General features: G+C 42.9%; 1 protein-coding gene across 2 annotated transcripts in view; it reads right to left on the bottom strand.

Moving 5' to 3' along the window:
* GABBR2 (gamma-aminobutyric acid type B receptor subunit 2) overlaps nt 1-20,800 on the bottom strand; it is a 372,146-nt gene that overhangs the window by 150,574 nt on the left and 200,772 nt on the right. For both annotated transcript variants that reach the window (XM_005683953.3, XM_018052222.1), the window contains exons 5-6: nt 16,258-16,323; nt 265-465 (exon numbers count right to left, since the gene is read on the bottom strand). In XM_005683953.3, the coding sequence (XP_005684010.3) occupies nt 265-465; nt 16,258-16,323 (267 nt within the window). The remainder of the gene's footprint in view (nt 1-264; nt 466-16,257; nt 16,324-20,800) is intronic.

Raw genomic sequence — 20,800 nt, forward strand, 5'->3', positions numbered from 1 at the left:
TAATAGCCAGGACTCCATCCCTTACACAAACACCGTGTTATGTGCTTAGAAAGCACCCTTACCTCATTTGATTCCTACAATTCCCTAGAAGAGGGAGACAGCCAGATATACTCCTTTAACAAATACAAGATTTATTTACACTCCTACAACAAATAACAAATAGAGGCTCAAAGAGGTCAAATGATTTGCTGAAAATCACACAGCAAAGGCCAAAACAAGATCTGGGTGCTTTCTGCTGACATCACTGGACAATATGGCACTGACCTTCCCGGAGATGGTCTTGATCTGCTTGGAGCTCAGGGGCTCGAAGTCCACACCGATGTAGCCCTCCATGGCAGTAAGCAGATGCTTCCGGAGACAACGTGAGGAGTTGGCTTCTGCGTGCACCTGCTCCCACCAGGAAGGCTCATACCAGCCCGGGATGATCCACTGGTATTTGCTCCCATACATATTCTCCTCATATGCCTGCAAGAGATGGGTTGATCATGAAGGCACCAAGAGACAAAACGTTTTTTTCAAAGCTTTGAAACCTGTGGGAAAGGTGGAGGTGGGGGGAGTGACTCAGGCTTCCTCATACCAGAGGATTTGTTAATTTTTCCATTACTTGCTTGGTCTCCTCCTCATCATCTCTCAAGGTATCCAAAGTAGTTTATAGGAAACGTATACTAAAATAATAAAACACTGAATAAAAATGAAAATGCAAGTGCCTGGGAAAATATACATTATAATATGCTTACTGGAGGTAATATGCTTATTGGTGGTATCTTCCTGGGTCAGGAAGATCCCCTGGAGAAGGGAATGGCTACCCACTCCAGTATTTGTGCCTGGAGAATTTCATGGACAGAGGAGCCTGGTGTCCTGCACCCATGGGGTTGGACATGACTTGGCGACTAAACAACAACAAATAAGAATCTGCCTGCAGTGCAGGAGACCCAGCTTCAATCCCTGGGTCAGGAAGATCCCCTGGAGGAGGGAATGGCAACCTACTCCAGTATTCTTGCCTGGAGAATCCCCAAGGAAAGAGGAGCCTGGCGGGCTACAGTCCATAGATTTGCAGAGAGTCAGACATGACTAAGTGACTAACACTACTGGAGGTAACAGAGGACAGATGAGTCCACCGAAGGTTCCAACGCTATAGGCGATGAACTTCCCGGCAGCCCAAGAGAAAAGGGCAATGGTATTAATTGCAGAGCTCTCACTTTCACTAATGAGAAAAAACACCAGTCCCTCAAGGACACAAAATGTTTTCTAGGCTTTAGTCCCTGAAAAAAACAAAGCCTCATATGGAGGATACTGTCAAATTAGCTAGCATGGTATCAACAGTGTCCCCACAACAAACAGATTTCATAAGGCTATTTTTGTATAGATTTTTACGAAAAGCTGGGATCATAATCTTAAAATATAACTCAGGGGGGAACAATTTTGCAAGGGGGCCAAGAAAATTTAATGTAAGCATGCAACTTATGTAAGATGCCACTTGGCAAACTGAACATCCCTCTGAATCTTTACCCAAAGCATGGTGGGCATAAATCCAGATCCTAAAAAAAGTCCCTTATATTTATATGCTTTACGCCCATCTTATTGGTTCTTCATGTTCACCATTTGAGGTGTTCTGGGCAGAGTTTATTAACCTCATTTTAGAGATGAAGAAATTGGGAACCAGAGAGGGAAAGTCACTTCTGCAAGGTCACAGAGTCTGGAACCTAGGTCTCCTCCTCTTATGCTGCACAGCCACACTGCCTAATTCCCATTTAAGCCAAAAATTGTCAGACTGTTCTCATACACCCCCACTTGGCTTTAATTCTTACTGTGATGATTTTACATCAGCAAAAACATGATTTTTGATAGCTTATATGCACCCAGAAAGTCCCAAAGTGTAGGAATGTCACATTCCATCAAAGCTGGGTCCAGAATGGAGTTTCTGAGTAGAGCTCACAGCCCTCTCAGGAATCAAAACGCCCGGAAGTGACTATAGAGAGTGATGGTTATGCAGTGCTCTAGGTGTGCTGTAATGAACTGCATACATTTAAAATGTGAGCCTGAAACAATCCAGCAGTTCGTTCCAGGGGAGTTACCTATGTTAGGAGCACACATGGGGAAAACAATTCACGTCACACCCTTTATGTTTCTTGACTTACAAGAAACAGGCCAAGAGGGTGTGGAGAGAGGAGCCTGTAGGATGGTTCTGGATGCCTGGGAGGTTTTGGTTGCCCTCCACTTAGGCTCTAGCATGCTACGCCAGGGTCTGCCCAGAAAGGTGGGCCAGAGCCCCTATTAGTTGTGTCTGATACAGAATAGTTATTATCAAGTCCATGAGTTGGAGGAGTGTTCCTTTCATTCCTGCATCTGGGGAGGCAATTCTAAAATTCTCTCAACACCTGAAAAAGCCCAGCCTGCAGTGTGAGGCATCTGGGGTAAAGGTGAATTAGAATATTTGTTCCTTAACTTAAGCTCAGATTCCATCTCCATGGCCTCTATTCATTGATTCAGTGAAGACTCCAGAGAGTAAACTGAGATTGTTTCATAAAACAGCTCTTCAACTATCTCAAGTCAATGATCACGTTGCCTGTTCTCTAGAATCCTCCAGTGATACGGAACTTTCACCTCTCTCATTCTAGACACTGGACTTTTCATGATGCAGCCTCAGATCCTAGTCATTTTCCCAGCAACTACATTATACTGTTGCCCCAATCAAAGCTGTTGTAGAAAAACACAGCCCTTATATTACAATCACATAACAAAACCGCAGTTCGACAAAAGAAGGCAGCCACCTGGGCTCCCTTCTAATAAATGGGGTTTACCCCACAGAAACTTTTTTTTTGTTTTCTAAAGATAATCCCAGATCCTGGCTGGGGGCTAAACCTTTGAACAAAAGGGTCATTCCAACGATTCCAGGTTATTTAATCAGTGGTCAAACCTGTGAGGGGGATTCCCTGGTGCTCGTAGTAAAGAATTCTGCAATTGAGGAGCCACAGGAAATGAGGGTTCAACCCCTGGGTCAGGAAGATCCCCTGGAGCAGTAAATGGCAACCCACTCCAGTATTCTTGCCTGGGAAATCCCATGGACAGAGGAGCCTGGCGGGCTACAGTCCATAGGGTCTCAGAGTCAGACATGACTGAAGCGACTTAGCACTCACTCACTCAAAACATGTGAGACTTCACAACTCTCATCTTTCACTGGCAGAGAGGAACTCACATATATTGAACCCCTACTACGTGCTTGGCCATTTATATACAGTATCTTATTTTATTCTCACAATAACCCTATGACGTGTATGCTATTATCTCTATTTTATAGACAAAGAAACTGAGCCTTACAGATTGAGGAATTTGCCCAAACACATTCAGTTAAGTCAAGAGGACAAGATCCAAAGTCTATTTTTTTGTTTTAATTTCCTTCCATTCTCAGCAAAACAAAATAAAACTCTTCTGAAGCTTTCTCAGTCTTTTCTTATTTTGGCCACATCGCTCAGCTTGTGGGATCTCAGTTCCCCAACCAAGGATTCAACCGGGGCCATAGCAGTGAAAGCCCAGGATCCTTAACCACCAGGCCACCAGGGAATTAAGTTTTTTCAGTCTTAAAAGGTGAGGCAAGATAGCCCCACCTATTAAGAATATATGGTAAGTAAGAGTCAATAGACAGAGAGACAACATGAGGAAGTCTTTTCATCAGACACAAAGACAGATTTGCATTCCTCTATGAGATGAAAGACCATGTGATCATTTGGAAGCAGCATGGAGTGGGAATCCAGGAAACTCCCAGGAATCTGCTGTGATAGCTCTTTGACCTGCCACTGTTCTATTAGGTGTTCCTTGTGAGTGAATTTTCCACAGAAGCTCAGTCCATTTGAATGACAACATATTTTGTTTAGAACATTAGTCAATTTTGATGAAGATAAAATTTTTTCCACTGATCTCCTGGGGAAAAGAAAACTACAGTCAAGCCAATTCTGTGCCATATAGCATCTGGGTAATCTGGCCCATAACTCCTTGGATCTTGCTTTTCTCACCTATAGCCTGTGGAAGGCAAAGCCCATCTCATTGGGTTGGTGTAGGAATTAAATGAGGAACATAAAAGCAACCTAATCGAAAATGGGCAGAAGATCTAAACAGACATTTCTCCAAAGAAGACATACAAATGGCCAACAGGCAAATGAAAAGACGCTAAACATCACTAGTTATTAGAGAAATGTGAAGCAAAACAATAAGATTTCACATCACATGGTTAGAATGGTCATCATTAAAATACAAACAACATTATATTTACAATATCTATAAATAATAAATGCTGGAGAGAATGTGGAGAAAATGGAACTTTCTAACACTGTTGGTATGAATGTAAATTGGCACAGCCACTATGGAAAATAGTATGGAGGTTCCTTAAAAAAACACAAATAGAATTGTTATCAGTTCAGTTCAGTTGCTCAGTTGTGTCCAACTCTTTGCGACCCTATGGACTGCAGCATGACAGGCCTCCCTATATATCATCAACTCCTGGAGCTTGCTCAAACTCATGTCCATCGAGTTGGTGATGCCATCCAGCCATCTCATTCTCTGTTATCCCCTTCTTCTTCTGTCTTCAGTCTTTCCCAGCATCAGGGTCTTTTCATCTGAGTCAGTTCTTCGCATCATGTCGCCAAAGTACTGGAGTTTCAGCTTCAGCATCAGTCCTTCCAATGAACATTCAGGACTGATTTCCTTTTGGATGGACTGGTTGAATCTCCTTGCAGTCCAAGGGACTCTCAAGAGTCTTCTCCAACACCACAGTTCAAAAGCATCAATTCTTCTGCACTCAGCTTTTTTATGATCCAACATTCACATCCATACATGACTACCGGAAAAACCATGGCTTTGATTAGATGGACCTTTGTCGGCAAAGTAATATCTCTGCTTTTTAAATGCTGTCTAGGTTGGTCATAGCTTTTCTTCCAAGAAGCAAGTGTCTTTTAATTTCATGGCTGCAGTCACCATCTGCAGTGATTTTGGAGCCCAAGAAAAAAAGTCTGTCACTGTTTCCATTGTTTCTCCATCTATTTGCCATGAAATGATGGGACCAGATGCCATGATCTTGGTTTTTCGAATGTTGAGTTTTAAGCCAGCTTTTTCACTCTCCTCTTTTACTTTCGTCAAGAGGCTCTTTAGCTCCTCTTCACTTTCTGTCATAAGGGTGGTGTCATCTACGTATCTGAGGTTATTGATATTTCTCCTGGCAATCTTGATTCCAGCTTGTGCTTCATCCAGCCCAGTATTTCACATGATGTACTCTGCATAGAAGTTAAATAAGCAGAGTGACAATATACAGCCTTGACCTACTCTTTTCCCAATTTAGAACCAGTCTGTTGTTCCATGTCCAGTTCTAACTGTTGCTTCTTGACCTGCACACAGATTTCCCAGAAAGCAAGTAAGGTATGATCCAGTCCTGGGCATATATCTGGAGAAAAATCTAACTTGAAAAGACACATGCACCCCTATATATGTATACATATATAGCTGATAATACTTTGCTGTACAGCATAAACTAACACGACATTGCAAAGCAACTATACTCTTTGTATAAAATAAAAACTTAAAGCTTAAAACAAATAAATAAAATAAAAGATACATAGAACCCTTATGTTCATAGCAGTACTACTTATTTACAATAGGCAAGACACGGAAGTAACCTAAATATCCACTGACAGATAAAAGGGTAACAAAGATGTGGTACTGCCAGAAGGAAAGGCAGGACACACTTAAAGTGATGAAAGAGAAAAACCTACAACCCAAATTACTGTACCCAGCAAGGATCTCATTCAGATATGAAGGAGGAATCAAAAGCTTTACAGACAAGCAAAAGCTGAGAGAATTCAGCACCACCAAACCAGCTTCTCAACAAATGCTAAAGGATCTTCTCTAGACAGGAAACACAGAAAGGGTGTATAAACTCAAACCCAAAACAGCAAAGTAAATGGCAACGCGACCATACTTATCAATAATTACCTTAAATGTAAATGGGTTGAATGCCCCAAACAAAAGACAAAGACTGGCTGAATGGATACAAAAACAAGACCCCTGTATATGCTGTCTACAAGAGACCCACCTCAAAACAAGAGACACACCTCAAAACAAGAGACACATACAGACTGAAAGTGAAGGGCTGGAAAACGATATTTCATGCAAATGGAGACCAGAAAAAAGCAGGAGTAGCAATACTCATATCAGATAAAATAGACTTTAAAATAAAGGCTGTGAAAAGAGACAAAGAAAGACAGTACATAATGATCAAAGAATCAAACCAAGAAGAAAATATAACAATTATAAATATATATGCACCCAACATAGGGGTACTGCAATATGTAAGGCAAATGCTAACAAGTATGAAAGGGGAAATTAACAATAACACAATAATAGTGGGAGATTTTAATACCCTGCTCACACCTATGGATAGATCAACTAAACAGAAAATTAACAAGGAAACACAAACTTTAAATGACACAATGGACCAGCTAGACCTAATTGATATCTACAGGACATTTCACCCCAAAACAATGAATTTCACCTTTTTCTCAAGTGCACATGGAACCTTCTCCAGGATACATCACATCATAAATCTAGCTTTGGTAAATTCAAAAAAATGGAAATTATTCCAATCATCTTTTCTGGCCACAATGCAGTAAGATTAGTTAGTTAGTTAAGTCGCTCAGTCGTGTCCGACTCTTTGCGACCCCATGGACTATAGCCCACCAGGCTCCTCCTTCCATGGGATTCTCCAGGCAAGAATACTGGAGTGGGTTGCCATTTCCTTCTCCAGGGGACCTTCCCAACCCACGGATCAAACACAGGTCTCCCACATTGCAGGCAGATGCTCTAACCCCTGAGCCACCCGGGAAGCAGTAAGATTAGATCTCAATTATAGGAAAAAAACTATTAAAAAATTCAACACATGGAGGCTAAACAACACACTTCTGAATAATCAACAAATCATAGAAGAAATAAAAAAAGAAATCAAAATATGCATAGAAATGAATGAAAATGAAAACACAACAACCCAAAACCTATGGGACTCTGTAAAAGCAATGCTAAGGGGAAGGTTCATAGCAATACAGGCTTACCTCAAGAAACAACAAAAAAGTCAAATAAATAACCTAACTCTACAGCTAAAGCAACTAGAAAAGGAAGAAATGAAGAACCCCAGGGTTAGTAGAAAGAAAGAAATCTTAAAAAATTAGGGGAGAAATAAATGCAAAAGAAACAAAAGAGACCATAGTAAAAATCAACAAAGCTAATAGCTGGTTCTTTGAGAAGATAAATAAAATTGACAAACCATTAGCCAGACTCATCAAGAAACAAAGGGGGAAGAATCAAATCAACAAAATTAGAAATGAAAATGGAGAAATCGCAACAGATAACACAGAAATACAAAGGATCATAAGAGACTACTATCAGCAACTATATGCCAATAAAATGGACAACTTGGAAGAAATGGACAAATTCTTAGAAAAGTACAACTTTCCAAAACTGAACCAGGAAGAAATAGAAAATCTTAACAGACCCATCACAAGCACAGAAATTGAAACTGTAATCAGAAATCTTCTAGCAAACAAAAGCCCAGGGCCAGACGGCTTTACAGCTGAATTCTACCAAAAATTTAGAGAAGAGCTACCATCTATCCTACTCAAACTCTTCCAGAAAATTGCAGAGGAATCTAAACTTCCAAGCTCATTCTATGAGGCCACCATCACTCTAATACCAAAACCAGACAAAGATGCCACAAAAAAGAAAACTACAGGCCAATATCACTGATGAACATAGATTCAAAATTCCTTAACAAAATTCTAGCAAACACAATCCAACAACACATTAAAAAGATCATACATCATTACTAAGTGGGCTTTATCCCTGGGATGCAAGGATTCTTCAATAGCCACAAATCAATCAACACAATACAACACATTAACAAATTGAAAAATAAAAGCAATATGATTATCTCAATAGATGCAGAGAAAGCCTTTGACGAAATTCAACATCCATTTATGACAAAAATGGAAATGGAAACTGTAATCAGAAATACTCCAGCAAACAAAAGCCCAGGACCAGATGACTTCACAGCTGAATTCTACCAAAAATTTAGAGAAGAGCTAACACCTATCCTATTCAAACTCTTCCAGAAAATTGCAGAGGAAGGTAAACTTCCAAACTCATTCTATGAGGCCAACATCATCCTAATACCAAAACCAGAAAAAGGTGCCACAAACAAAGAAAACTACAGGCCAATATCACTGACGAACATAGATGCAAAAATCCTTAGCAAAATTCTAGCAAACAAAATCCAACAACATATTAAAAAGATCATACATCATGACCAAGTGGGCTTTATCCCAGGGATGCAAAGATTCTTCAATATCCACAAATCAATCAACATAATACACCACCATACGATTATCTTAATAGATGCAGAGAAAGCCTTCGACAAAATTCAACATCCATTTATGATAAAAACCCTCCAGAGAGCAGGAATAGAAGGAACATACCTCAACATAATAAAAGCTATATATGACAAACCCACAGCAAACATTATCCTCAATGGCGAAAAATTGAAAGCATTTCCCCTAAAGTCAGGAACAAGACAAGGGTGCCCACTTTCACCACTGCTATTCAACATAGTTTTGGAAGTTTCAGCCTCAGCAATCAGAGCAGAAAAAGAAAGAAAAAGAATCCAGATTGGAAAGGAAGAAGTAAAACTCTCACTGTTTGCAGATGACATGATCCTCTACATAGAAAACCCTAAAGACTCCACCAGAAAATTACTAGAGCTAATCAATGAATATAGTAAAGTTGCAGGGTATAAAATTAACACACAGAAATCATCTGCATTCCTATACACTAACAATGAGAAAACAGAAAGAGAAATTGAGGAAACAATTCCATTTACCATTGCAACAAAAATAATAAAATACTTAGGAATATATCTATCCAAAGAAACAAAAGACCTATATATAGAAAATTATAAAACACTGATGAAAGAAATCAAAGAGGACATAAATAGATGGAGAAATATAGCATGTTCATGGATTGAAAGAATCAATATAATGAAAATGAGTATACTACCCAAAGCAATCTATACATTCAGTGCAATCCCTATCAAGCTACCAATGGTATTTTCCACAGAACTAGAACAAATAATTTCACAATTTGTATGGAAATACAAAAAACCCTCGAATAGCCAAAGCAACCTTGAGAAACAATGGAACTGGAGGAATCAACCTGCCTGACTTCAGGCTCTACTACAAAGCCACTGTCATCAGGACAGTACGGTACTGGCACAAAGACAGAAATATAGATCAATGGAACAAAATAGAAAGCCCAGAGATAAATCCACACACCTATGGACACCTTATCTTGACAAAGGAGGCAAAAATATACAATGGAGAAAAGACAATCTCTTTAACAGGTGGTGCTGGGAAAACTGGTCAACCACTTGTAAAAGAATGAAACTAGATCACTTTCTAACACCGTACACAAAAATAAACTCAAAATGGATTAAAGATCTAAACATAAGACCAGAAACTATAAAACTCCTAGAGGAAAACATAGGCAAAACACTCTCCGACATAAATCAAAGCAGGATCCTCTATGATCCACCTCCCAGTGTATTGAAAATAAAAGCAAAAATAAACAAATGGGACCTAATTAAACTTAAAAGCTTTTGCACAACAAAGGAAACTATAAGCAAGGTGAAAAGACAGCCTTCAGAATGGGAGAAAATAATAGCAAACAAAGCAACTGACAAAGAATTAATCTCAAAAATATACAAGCAGCTCCTGCAGCTCAATTCCAGAAAAATAAATGATCCAATCAAAAAATGGACCAAAGAACTAAACAGACAGTTCTCCAAAGAAGACATATAGATGGCTAACAAACACATGAAAAGATGCTCAACATCACTCATCATCAGAAAAATGAAAATCAAAACCACAATGAGGTATCATCTCACACTGGTCAGAATGGATGCTATCCAAAAATCTACAAGCAATAAATGCTGGAGAGGGTGTGGAGAGAAGGGAACCCTCTTACACTGTTGGTGGGAATGCAAACTAGTACAGCCACTATGGAGAACAGTGTGCAGATTCCTTAAAAAACTGGAAATAGAACTGCCATACGACCCAGCAATCCCACTGCTGGGCATACACACCAAGGAAACCAGAATTGAAAGAGACACATATACCCCAATGTTCATCGCAGCACTGTTTATAATAGCCAGGACATGGAAGCAGCCTAGATGTCCATCAGCAGACGAATGGATAAGAAAGCTGTGGCACATATACACAATGGGATATTACTCAGCCATTAAAAAGAATGCATTTGAATCAGTTCTAATGAGGTGGATGAAACTGGAGCCTATTATACAAAGTGAAGTAAGCCAGAAAGAAAAACAGTATACAGTATACTAACACATATATATGGAATTTAGAAAGATGGTAATGATAACCCTGTATGTGAGATGGCAAAAGAGACACAGATGTATAGAGCAGTCTTTTGGACTGTGTGGGAGAAGGCAAGGGTGGGATGATCTGAGAGAAGAGCATTGAAACATGTATATTATCATATATGAAATAGATCGCCACTCCAGGTTCAATGCATGAGACAGGGTGCTCGGGGCTGCTGCACTGGGATGACCCAGAGGGATGGGATGGGGAGAGAGGTGGGAGGGGAGCTCAGGATGAGGAACACATGTAAACCCATGGCTGATTCATATCAATGTATGGCAAAAATCACTACAATATTGTAAAGTAATTAGCCTCCAACTAAAATAAATAAATAAATAAAACTTCACTTTCAATTCTCACATCACAGTTTTATTAATATAAAAATCATGATGTGAGTCAACATTGAAAAAAAAAAGATATGGTACATATATACCATGTGTACCACATGGAACATTACTCAGCCCTAAAAATGAATAAAAGAATGTCATTTGCATCAATATGGATGGACCCAGAGATTTCATACTAAAGTGAAATGTCAGACAAAGAAAAATACCATATGATATCACTTATATGTGGAATCTGAAATATGATACAAATGAACTTACTTACAAAACAGAAACAGACTCACAGACATAGAAAATAAACTTATGGTTACCCAAAGGGAAAGGGGGAAAGGATAAATTAGGAGTTTGGGATTAGCAAATACAAACTAGTATATATAAAACATAAATGACAAGCTCCTACTGTATGGCACAGGGAACTATATTCAATATCCTATAATAAACCACAATGGAAAAGAATGTGAAAAATGTATATATAACTGAATCCCTTTGCTGTATACCAGAAACTATTACAACACTGTACGTCAACTATACTTCAATAAAATAATAATAATAATAAATGAGGTAATGTGTGTACATGCTTGGCCAACACTCTGTGCAGGAACATTTCAGCTGCTCCTTCTCATCCCATTTTCCTTTTGGTAACTCAAGGCTTTATTCTGAACATTAGCCATTGTTTAGGCTATGGGCAGTTATACTTTTGAACATAGGGAAGATTGGTCCAAATACCAAATGGCCCCAGACTGTTGTTCTTGGAGTTTCTGATCCATTTTTGATCGGTTTGTCTCTTTCCTAGCTGTCAGGTCTAGGCTGTCACTTTCACTGTCATTAAATCCCTCTCCCCACTCTGAATCTGCTGCTTTTAAATTGCTATGGAAAGCAGGGATTGTTAAACATACGTGTAGAAAAAAAGTACACAGGTTTGAGTGAGGGTCTAAAAGGCTCTCCTGCAAGGTAAGGTAGACTGGGCTTAAATATAGCATCTAATGTCTACAGCAACTGCAGAGAAGCCTCCGGGCCTCCATTCCCACTTTCAGACGAGCTGAGATTGTGGGACACTGACCTTTAAGAAGCTGCTGGTATCTTTGTCTGTCTCCTTTGCCAAAAAGGGAGTTTTGGGGTGGGGTGGCAGGGTGGTATCTGCTCTTCCCAGGGTCCCCAGTGCTGAGCACACTGCCTGATGTATAAAGGGCACTGGTTGTAGAGTGACTGACTGAACACACTTTCAGCTGACTTGGTCACCTTGGTTTTCTTTTTTTTTTTTTTTTGCCTCTAGTAGGAATGTGGTCTCAGGCCCTGTGGCCACCAAACAGCCCTGCCAGGTAATGATGGGCAGTCCTAAGCTCATGTTCTTCAGTCCCATGAACCACTCTGTTCTCATTAGCTGCAGACAGGTGGCCATGAGGTAATTTAAAAATCCAATTTCCTCTTTTTATTAAGTTTCCTTTTGCCTTCTCACCTCCCCATGCAAGAAGGACATTTCCCTTTTACAGGCATTTCACAACCACAATAGCAATAAATCCTCACATCAGTAACGCAGTTCACAGTTGGAATGATGGTCATCCTTTGGTGACCTTGTTTAAGCCTCTCAACCATCCAATGAGGCACATAAGGCAGAGGTCATCGCTTCCACTTTAGGGGTGAGGCAGCCGGGGACTGGAGTTGCACAGTGGCCTGTCTGAGGTCACACAGCTGGCAGAACTAAAACCAGAACCCAGGTCAGAATGCTTGAGAATTTAGAACAGACCACCAAGCAGAGAGAAGACAAGTGACAGGTCATGCTCATCCTTTGCTGGAGCCAAAGTGAACATTTTGCCAGAGGGCTATACAGAGGTTTTGCATTTGCTGGAATCTGCTCTCCCATTGGTGGCAGGTCCAATCTCAAGAACACGTATCAACATGCTGCAAAGTTTGCACTGCATGTGGCATTTGGATGGCAAAAACACGGCTGTCTCCATCTGGTTGCACCTGGACCCTGACCCTGACACAGGCAGCAAGGCCCTGCATTTCTGCTCTATGCAGCCTCTCCCTCCACCATATGTCAGATTCTTGATCCATTGTGAAGACACTGAGCAGACTCTCCTTGGGATCTTCCATGCCTGCCAGAAGAGCTCCTTCCTAAGCATGTAAGACGGAAAGTCCTGACAGGGAGGTCCATCTGAGGATCTGACACACGGAATAAATGCCAAACACAAAACTTCTGAGAAACACTTCAATGAATGAAGCTGCCAGCAAAGATTCTAAGAGCAAGGCTACTTCAAAATGCCCAGAGTCTAAGAGGAAGAAGAAAGTGGGATGAGGAAGTAAGACGATGTCCTGTGCTGTGGAAGGCAAACAACCTGGGGCTTTGTTCAAGAGGGAGACAGCCACGCCGTCTGTTCCGAAATGCAAACCACACTGCTGGAAATGCCACTCGGAAAATAATCCCAGCACAGAGGGAAATCACAGCCACACCTTGGCTTAGGGTTTGGCTCAAATCAGAACAGGAGGTCTGTCTATATTTTGTACAAACAGGAGATGGCCAGGGCCCAGTGTGACATCTTCCTGGGTCATTTTTATTGATTTATTTTTCCTATTGGATCAATAATCACTTACCGTGTGCCAGTTGTTTACAAGGCTTTGGGGATATGTGGGGATAAAATTCATCTTCTTCTCTAAATATTTATGTCTTCTAATTTGGAGCATTATTTTCCTTTTTCAAATGGGCCATTTCTGGACCTTAGATGGTAACATGCTAGGTATTATGAGTTTGAAGTAAAATGTATTAAATCAATTTGCTCTGTTTTTTCAATTTTTCTCATGCTCCTCCTTAGATTTTCATATGAAAGACTCCTTGTTATCCTTAACTGAGACATAGGATGCTTAACATAATCTTGTAAAGTTCACCAATTAGTAACCTTGCCAGCCCAACAGTGGTTCATTCCATCCTCAGAAACCTACATAAACAAAAAAAGATAGCTGACATCTGTGGAGAGTTCACCATATGTCCGGCATTATGCAGTGTTTTTGCTCGTTTAATCTCTGCAACAACCCTATGAGACAGGTGTTATTATTATCCCCATGTTACAGATGAGAAAACTGAGATTCAGAAAGTGTCAACAAGCCCACATTCAGTCACTAAGCTGCAGATCAGGGGTCCAAGCCCAGGCAGACTGACTTTTGAGCGCTAAGTGCTAAACTCAAGAGATGTCCCTGAAATGGCAGCCAGTAGCTTCTGCCTCCTTCCTTCTATTTTGAGAGATCAGGTGGTTCCCACTTTGCTCCTGAGCCTTCACAAGGAAACATCCGTGTGTGACTGTGTTTTCCAGCCACTGCTCTCCCCTCACTCCTGGCCTCTTCTCAGTTCTTTCATCTCTTCTAAAACAGGGCACCAGGAGCTGAGCAGGACACCCTGGGTGGGGTCTCTCCAGCAGAGAGCAGAGAGACCACCCTCCCTGGTGTGGGTGTGCAGCCAGATGGCCACCTTGGCTCCCTGCTGGCTGTGCTCACACTGGTTACTCACGGTAACCTTGAGGTCACCTGAGACTGCAAGTCTCTTTTGCTCTAAATGCACAGTACTCCTCAGCTGTGTCTCTACCACCTCAGACACAGGCGGCCCAATTTGTTCTAATATAGCCTTGTATTGTATGTGAGTCGCACAGTTGCATCCAACTCTTTGTGACCCCATGGACTGTAGTCCACCAGCTTCCTCTGTCCATGGGATTCTCCAGGCAAGAATACTGGAGTGGATTGCCATTTCCTCCTCCAGGGGATCTTCCCAAACCAGGGATTGAACCTGGGTCTCCTGCGTTAGATTTAGCCTTCCTAGATTTAACCAAACATTCCAGCTTGGTAAGGTTCTTTGCACCCTGGATCTATCTTCCTGGATCAACTTCTAAAATTCCTATAAGCATATTTTTATAATCACATCCAAGTTACTGAAAAAGGTCAAAGAAAACAGAGGCCTGTGGCCCATCACTAGAGGCGAGACCTAGAATAACCTCATTTTAAGAGGAGGAACTTATTGGGTTGACAATGACCCATGTGACTAGGCTTTTACTCTGTTGACTTCTCTCTTGACTCTGGGGTGCAGGAGGGGGAACCAGGCCATCCAAATAAAAAGACATAGTTCCCGTGTTAGAACTCTTACATGTGCTCAGGTTAGACTATCGTGTGGAGAAAAGAGGATCTGATTGGGACTCAGGTGAACGGGGATGGAGTCTTGGCTCTGCCCTTGGACAAGCCCCTCCACCTCTCCGGACCTCTAGTTCTTCATCTATAAAACAAGGGTAACAATAGTAGCTTCACTTGGTTACTGAAAAGCTTAAATGAGAAAAGGCTTAAAAATGTACTTTGTCATCTGTCACACACCAGACAATGAAAAGGATTTGGGGGGAAATACTGAATGGTTGATGGTTTGTGCTAAGCCTGACACTGAGCCCTGCTTACAGGACAGGAAGGGGTTTGAGGCTCCCCTGTCCCACTTTGGAAGCCTGTGTCTCCCCCTGTGTGGTGCACACAGCGCTGCTCCATTAAATGCGGCTGGGTTGAGGAGACTCAGAACTAGCTGGCAGCACAAAGGCAACGGTTAGACAGTGCGTTAGTGGGTTAGTAAACTGAGGTTCCTGGTTTCTCCACAACTGAACTGTTCTGAGCCCTGGCGTTTTAGCTCCCCGAAAAGAGCAGTGAGAATAACACTTCTGCTTCCAACACCCCGGACTCTGGTCCTGTTGAAATGGATCAGGACCCTATGGTCCTTGCTCACTCCGTGTCCCCTGCCTGCCTTTTGTCTGTGGAAAACTCTGGTTAAAGAATAAGTTTAATCAGAGAAATGACACCAAGCAGAAACAAAGGAAAGCAGTCAAAGGAGACCATATAATAATAATGTAGTTAAGAAGCACAGTCAAGGACCTTTAGTTTCTTCTCAAGGGCTATAGATAATACTCAGCCATATCCTGTGAGTTGTCTTGTAGATACTGAAACCCCGGGCGGAGAAGTTAACTACAGGATGACCAGACTGTACCCACGACATAATTCTAAGAAATGGCCTCAAAGAAATGGAAACAAACAGACCTTGGAACTAAAGATTAATTGTATCCAATCAACTAAGATAACACAGGTCAGACTTCTGATGACCAATTTGATGATGACTGTCAGAGCTGACTATGCTGTTTCTGAATGTAGCCTCCTCCGTCTGTCTATAAAAGAGCCCCACTGACTGTCAGCGGTGGGGAGCTGGCCTTTGGACAGACATCCACCCTCCTGCTGAGCTGCAGCCATCCAAAATAAAGCAAACTTTCCCTTCCACCAACCTGGTCTGTTTGTTGGCTTTAGAGCAGCGAGCAGCCAGACCCCACATCTTTCCATAACACTATGAGGCTATTTAAGAATCAGGGAGTAAGAATGAATCCCAGAAGAAGCTTCATGAACCTCCCCAAAAACACAAAGGACACAACCAAAGTGTTACTTACACAACAGAACACTTTTGCTGCCATATTCTGGTCAAACTGGCCGAGGATGATCCGCACGTCATTGCCCTGTGGACAGAAGACACAGATATGGAGGTGAGCACGTGATCCGCACAGCCCAGGAGGCCACAGGCTGCAGGCTGAAGTGAATGGCTCGGAAGGGCCTCACCTTCCCTGCTCTCCTCCAGCAAGAGCAGGCAAACACTGGGGGACACTGACACAGCGTCTGCTTTCCAACCTCACTCTACGCTTAGGGAAACCGAGGCCAGATGACAGAAAGGAACTTCCAAGGTCCCCAGGGTAGTTGGCAGCAGAAACAAGTTCCCAGTCAACACCCCACCCCTCAGTATGCTAGGCTTTTCCACCTTCCAGGAGTCCACAGAGCTTCCCAATTAAGGCATTTCTGAGTCTCCTCGAGTTCTGAGCTTTGTTCACATCTCAGCTCCACTTGGGTGGCGTCAAGTGGCTCTTTTCGCCAACTTGGCCTCAATTTCCTCATCTGCAAGATGGGAATAAGTTACTTACAGTGCTTACTTAGAGGGCTAAATGAGATTACCCTTATAAAGTGCTTACCATAGTTCCTGACAAAGAGGAAACACCCAGCTAGAATAAGTTTTTTATAATCTTCTCCCAACCCATTCTTCTCCTTTTATTTCAAAGGAAAATCTATATTCAAATGTTCTATAAATAGTTATTATCTGATTACCTCAATGGGGTTATTAGGTATATACTGTACCAAAGGTCCTGTGCTGCATGCTAAGTCGCTTTAGTCGTGTCCGATTCTTTGCGACCCCATTGACTGTACAGCCCACCAGGTTCCTCTGTCCATGGGATTCTCCAGGCAAGAATACTGGAGTGGATTGCCATTTCATTTTCTAGGGGATCTTCTCGACCTAGGGATCGAACCTGCATTTCTTACGTCTGCTGTGTTGGCAGGTGGGTTCTTTACTGCTAGGTCCACCTAGGAAGCCCCACCATAGGTCCTTTGACTCATTTATTCATTCAATAAAGATTTACTGAGTGTCTTCCTGAAGTTCTCTCCTGGGTCAGGGTAAGGGGTTCTTGGTTGCTTTCTAGGGGACGGGATCCAGGCTGGGCCCTGCCCCATGGAGAACAGGCAGAAGGAGGATATACAGGCAGCCTCCAGGGGACAGCCAGGCCTCAGCCCACACACTTGCTCCCAATCGCAGTCCTACTCTCTGCACTGAGATTCAGCCCTGCAGGTGACGCTACCTTCCTGACATTTATCCCGTCCTTCCCAGCAGGCCGCAAGGCTCTTTGATGCATAAAGAAGAGAAACATCCCTTTAAAGATCAGTTTTTAGCATCTTTCAAAATTGGAAAGTGCTGACTGGGAGGCCATTTTACTCATCATGTACTTTAGCAAAATAAAAAAGGCTTGGATTCTAAAATCATCCTTCGTTTGCAAGCAAGAATGGAAAGACGAAAAAAAAAAAAAAAAAAAACCCTTGCTCTGAAAGGACTTTAAAAGATCTTTAACAGAGCCCAGTCGAAGGAAGGCAAGCCTTTGTCATCACCACGCCTGCAATGCTATAAAAAGTTCTAAGCTGCTTCCGTTCTGTGGCCTTGCTCCTGGGACACTTCAGGGTCTTTCTGCTTATTTGTTAAATTTTTTATAGAATCTCTTGCTGCTAACACTATTCACCTATCCATATCCATATCCATCCAACAAACATTTATGAAGCATCTATTTTGTGCCAAGCTCTGTGTTGCTAAACATGGTACAGTAGAAACAGCTTATTGGATTCTGGAGTCATAGAGACCTTGGCTGACATTCCAGCTCCAACACTTACCAGCTGCATGACCCTGAGTCTTAATCTCCTGCAGCCTCGATTTTCTCATGTCTGAAATGGGCATAACACTCCTTACCTGACCCAGTGGTTGTAGGATTCATGATTAATGAACCTCCCTCTGCCCTCTGGTGCTGGCTTCCATGATGCTCCCTCCTGCCTCCTGGTCATTCCTGCTCAGATTCTCAATCAGCCCCTCATCCTTCTGCCCACCCCTAATGCTGGTGTTCCATACAGTTCTGCCCCTCATCACTCTCCCTGGGCAACCTCATTCATGACCCCAGCCACGACTCCCCTCTGGAAGCTGCGGACTCCCAAATCTCTCTCCTGTGCCGCCTTTTCTCTAGTTGTCCCTTGGATACCTCCATGTGGATTCTCCCAGGCACCTGAAGCTCAACGTGTCCCAAGTGAACTCACCGTCATTCCCAAAATGCCTCTTTCCTCCTCCTGCACTGCCTATCCCTAGAATGGTGTTGCCAACCTCCCACTCCCTAAGATCAGAAACTTGGGAGCCACCTGTGGTTCTCTCCTCTCCTCATCCTAGCCATAATCAGGGCCTGTTGGTTCTGTCTGCTCACTAGCTCCTGAATCACTCTGGTCTCTCCAGCCCTATTGCTCTGGGCTGAGCCACCATCACTCTCTATTTGGTGAACCACTACAGCCTCCCAGCTGGATCTCTCTGCTTTTAGTCCTGCCCCATCCATCTAGTCTCCACAAAGCAGATAAGGGAATCATTCCAAAATTCAAATCTGATTGTGTAAAATCTTTCCATGGCTTAGACCTTGACAGATCAAACTCTGAGCTCCTCAGAACATCTCAGATTCTTTACCAGCTCACTCCTGCTCATTTCTTGCTATACCTCCACATCCCAGAGAATGAACCCCCTGAGGTTCTCTTAGATTGTCTGCCATACTCTCATTAATTCATTGACTCACTCATTCATCCACTTTCTCACTCATCCTCTCTTTCTGTATACAAGTTCACACATCCAGAATGCCATTCCCTCCCACCCCACTCGTTTTGCCTGGAGGGCTGCTGCTCTTCCTTCCTGCCTTAGCTCAGGAGCTCCTACTCAGAGAAACCATCCCTGTCCCACCAGACTTGGGCCACTTTCTCCTCTGTGAAGTTCTCTCCTGGGACCCAAGGGATCATGGATCTACTTAACTCCTTCCTAGAGATGCAAAAGGCTTTCCCAAATCCAGCACAGCACCCCAAAACCAGCACTCTCACCTTGGTGCCTCCTGACCATTAGAGGGCCCTGGAGAAAGAGCCTATCCAGGGCTAGGTTGCCCTTGATGCAGGAAGATATTCACACCCACTCTGATTCTAGATGGTGAGTAAAGGGGCAAGGTGCTGCAAAATCCAGGAGAAAAGAGGACAAGCCAGCAATTGGTGCAGGTGGAGCCTGGATCAAGGGTTGGGAGAGGACAGTGGGAAATGTGACTGGAGTGATACTTGGGGGGGTGCCTTGAGAAGCATAAAGAGTTGAAGGTGTTCTCAAAATGGGATATGTGTACTCTCAGGGCAGAGGAGTTCTCCTGGGAGTACAAATACTACAGATATACCTGGTTCTTCTTTCTGGAGTAGCAGTTTGTTGGAAGATTCAGGGGTGAAGGGAAAGATTTTGGATTGGGGGAAATCTTAAACATTTTAACATACCCACACTATCACAAAAGTTCCAGAATCACACTTTTCAATGTTGTATAACTTGTATGGTTTCCTTAAAATCCAGAGAAAGGAAAGAGCTTTGTTGGCAGAGGACCCACTTCTGGCCATGCCCACCCACCTTCCTGCCAGGGGTATAAAGGCACTCTTCTCTACAGGTGAAAGGGCTTAGGGGGCAGTTGAAGGATTGCCAGAGGGTAGGGGAGGACAGCCACGACCATGTCTGAGGATGAGCGTGCAGAACAGTGCTGTGACGTCAGAAACCCTGGAACATGGCAGAGGGCAGGGTCTCAGAAGTCCCCGTCATGGACTTTTGCTTGGCTCTGCAGGGGGCTGTCTGGAGTGAACATAGATGTCCTGTGATCAGACAAATGACAGCTTCCTCTTAGAGGGTTAGATCTAAGGTCATGGATGGTAGCGGAGACCTATGTTTATACCCTCAACAGGCCAACTCACAGGGGAGCACAAACATGGAAGGGAACAGCCATGGGGTGGGAGGCCCCAGAAGGTGTACTCAGTCCAATCCTTGGTTGGATTTCCTTTCCTTTTTTTTGGCTCCTCTCATCTGTTGTCTAGAAAGAAGCCCTTTGTCTCTGGGGCCCTTGCTGCTGCTGCTGCTGCTGCTGCTAAGTCACTTCAGTCGTGTCTAACTCTGTGTGACCCCATAGACGGCAGCCCACCAGGCTCCCCCATCCCTGGGATTCTCCAGGCAAGAACACTGGAGTTGGTTGCCATTTCCTTCTCCAATGCATGAAAGTGAAAAGTGAAAGTGAAGTCACTCAGCCATGTCCGACCCTCAGTGACCCCATGGACTGCAGCCCACCAGGCTCCTCTGTCGATGGGATTCTCCAGGCAAGAATACTGGAGTGGGGTGCCATTGCCTTCTCCCCTGGGGCCCTTAAAGGGAGCTAAAATCTCACACAAAAATAACACTTAAGAAGCATGACTCAATTCAAAGCACTAGTGTATAACCCTCACAAATGACAGCTCCTGAACTCTTTCTAGCTATTGCCTTAGGAGGTAGGTGTTATTATTATGCCCACTCTGGACAGTCTCATGTGCAAACTGAGC

Source organism: Capra hircus, chromosome 8 (assembly GCF_001704415.2).
Source record: "Capra hircus breed San Clemente chromosome 8, ASM170441v1, whole genome shotgun sequence".
NCBI classification, from domain to species: Eukaryota; Metazoa; Chordata; class Mammalia; order Artiodactyla; family Bovidae; genus Capra; species Capra hircus.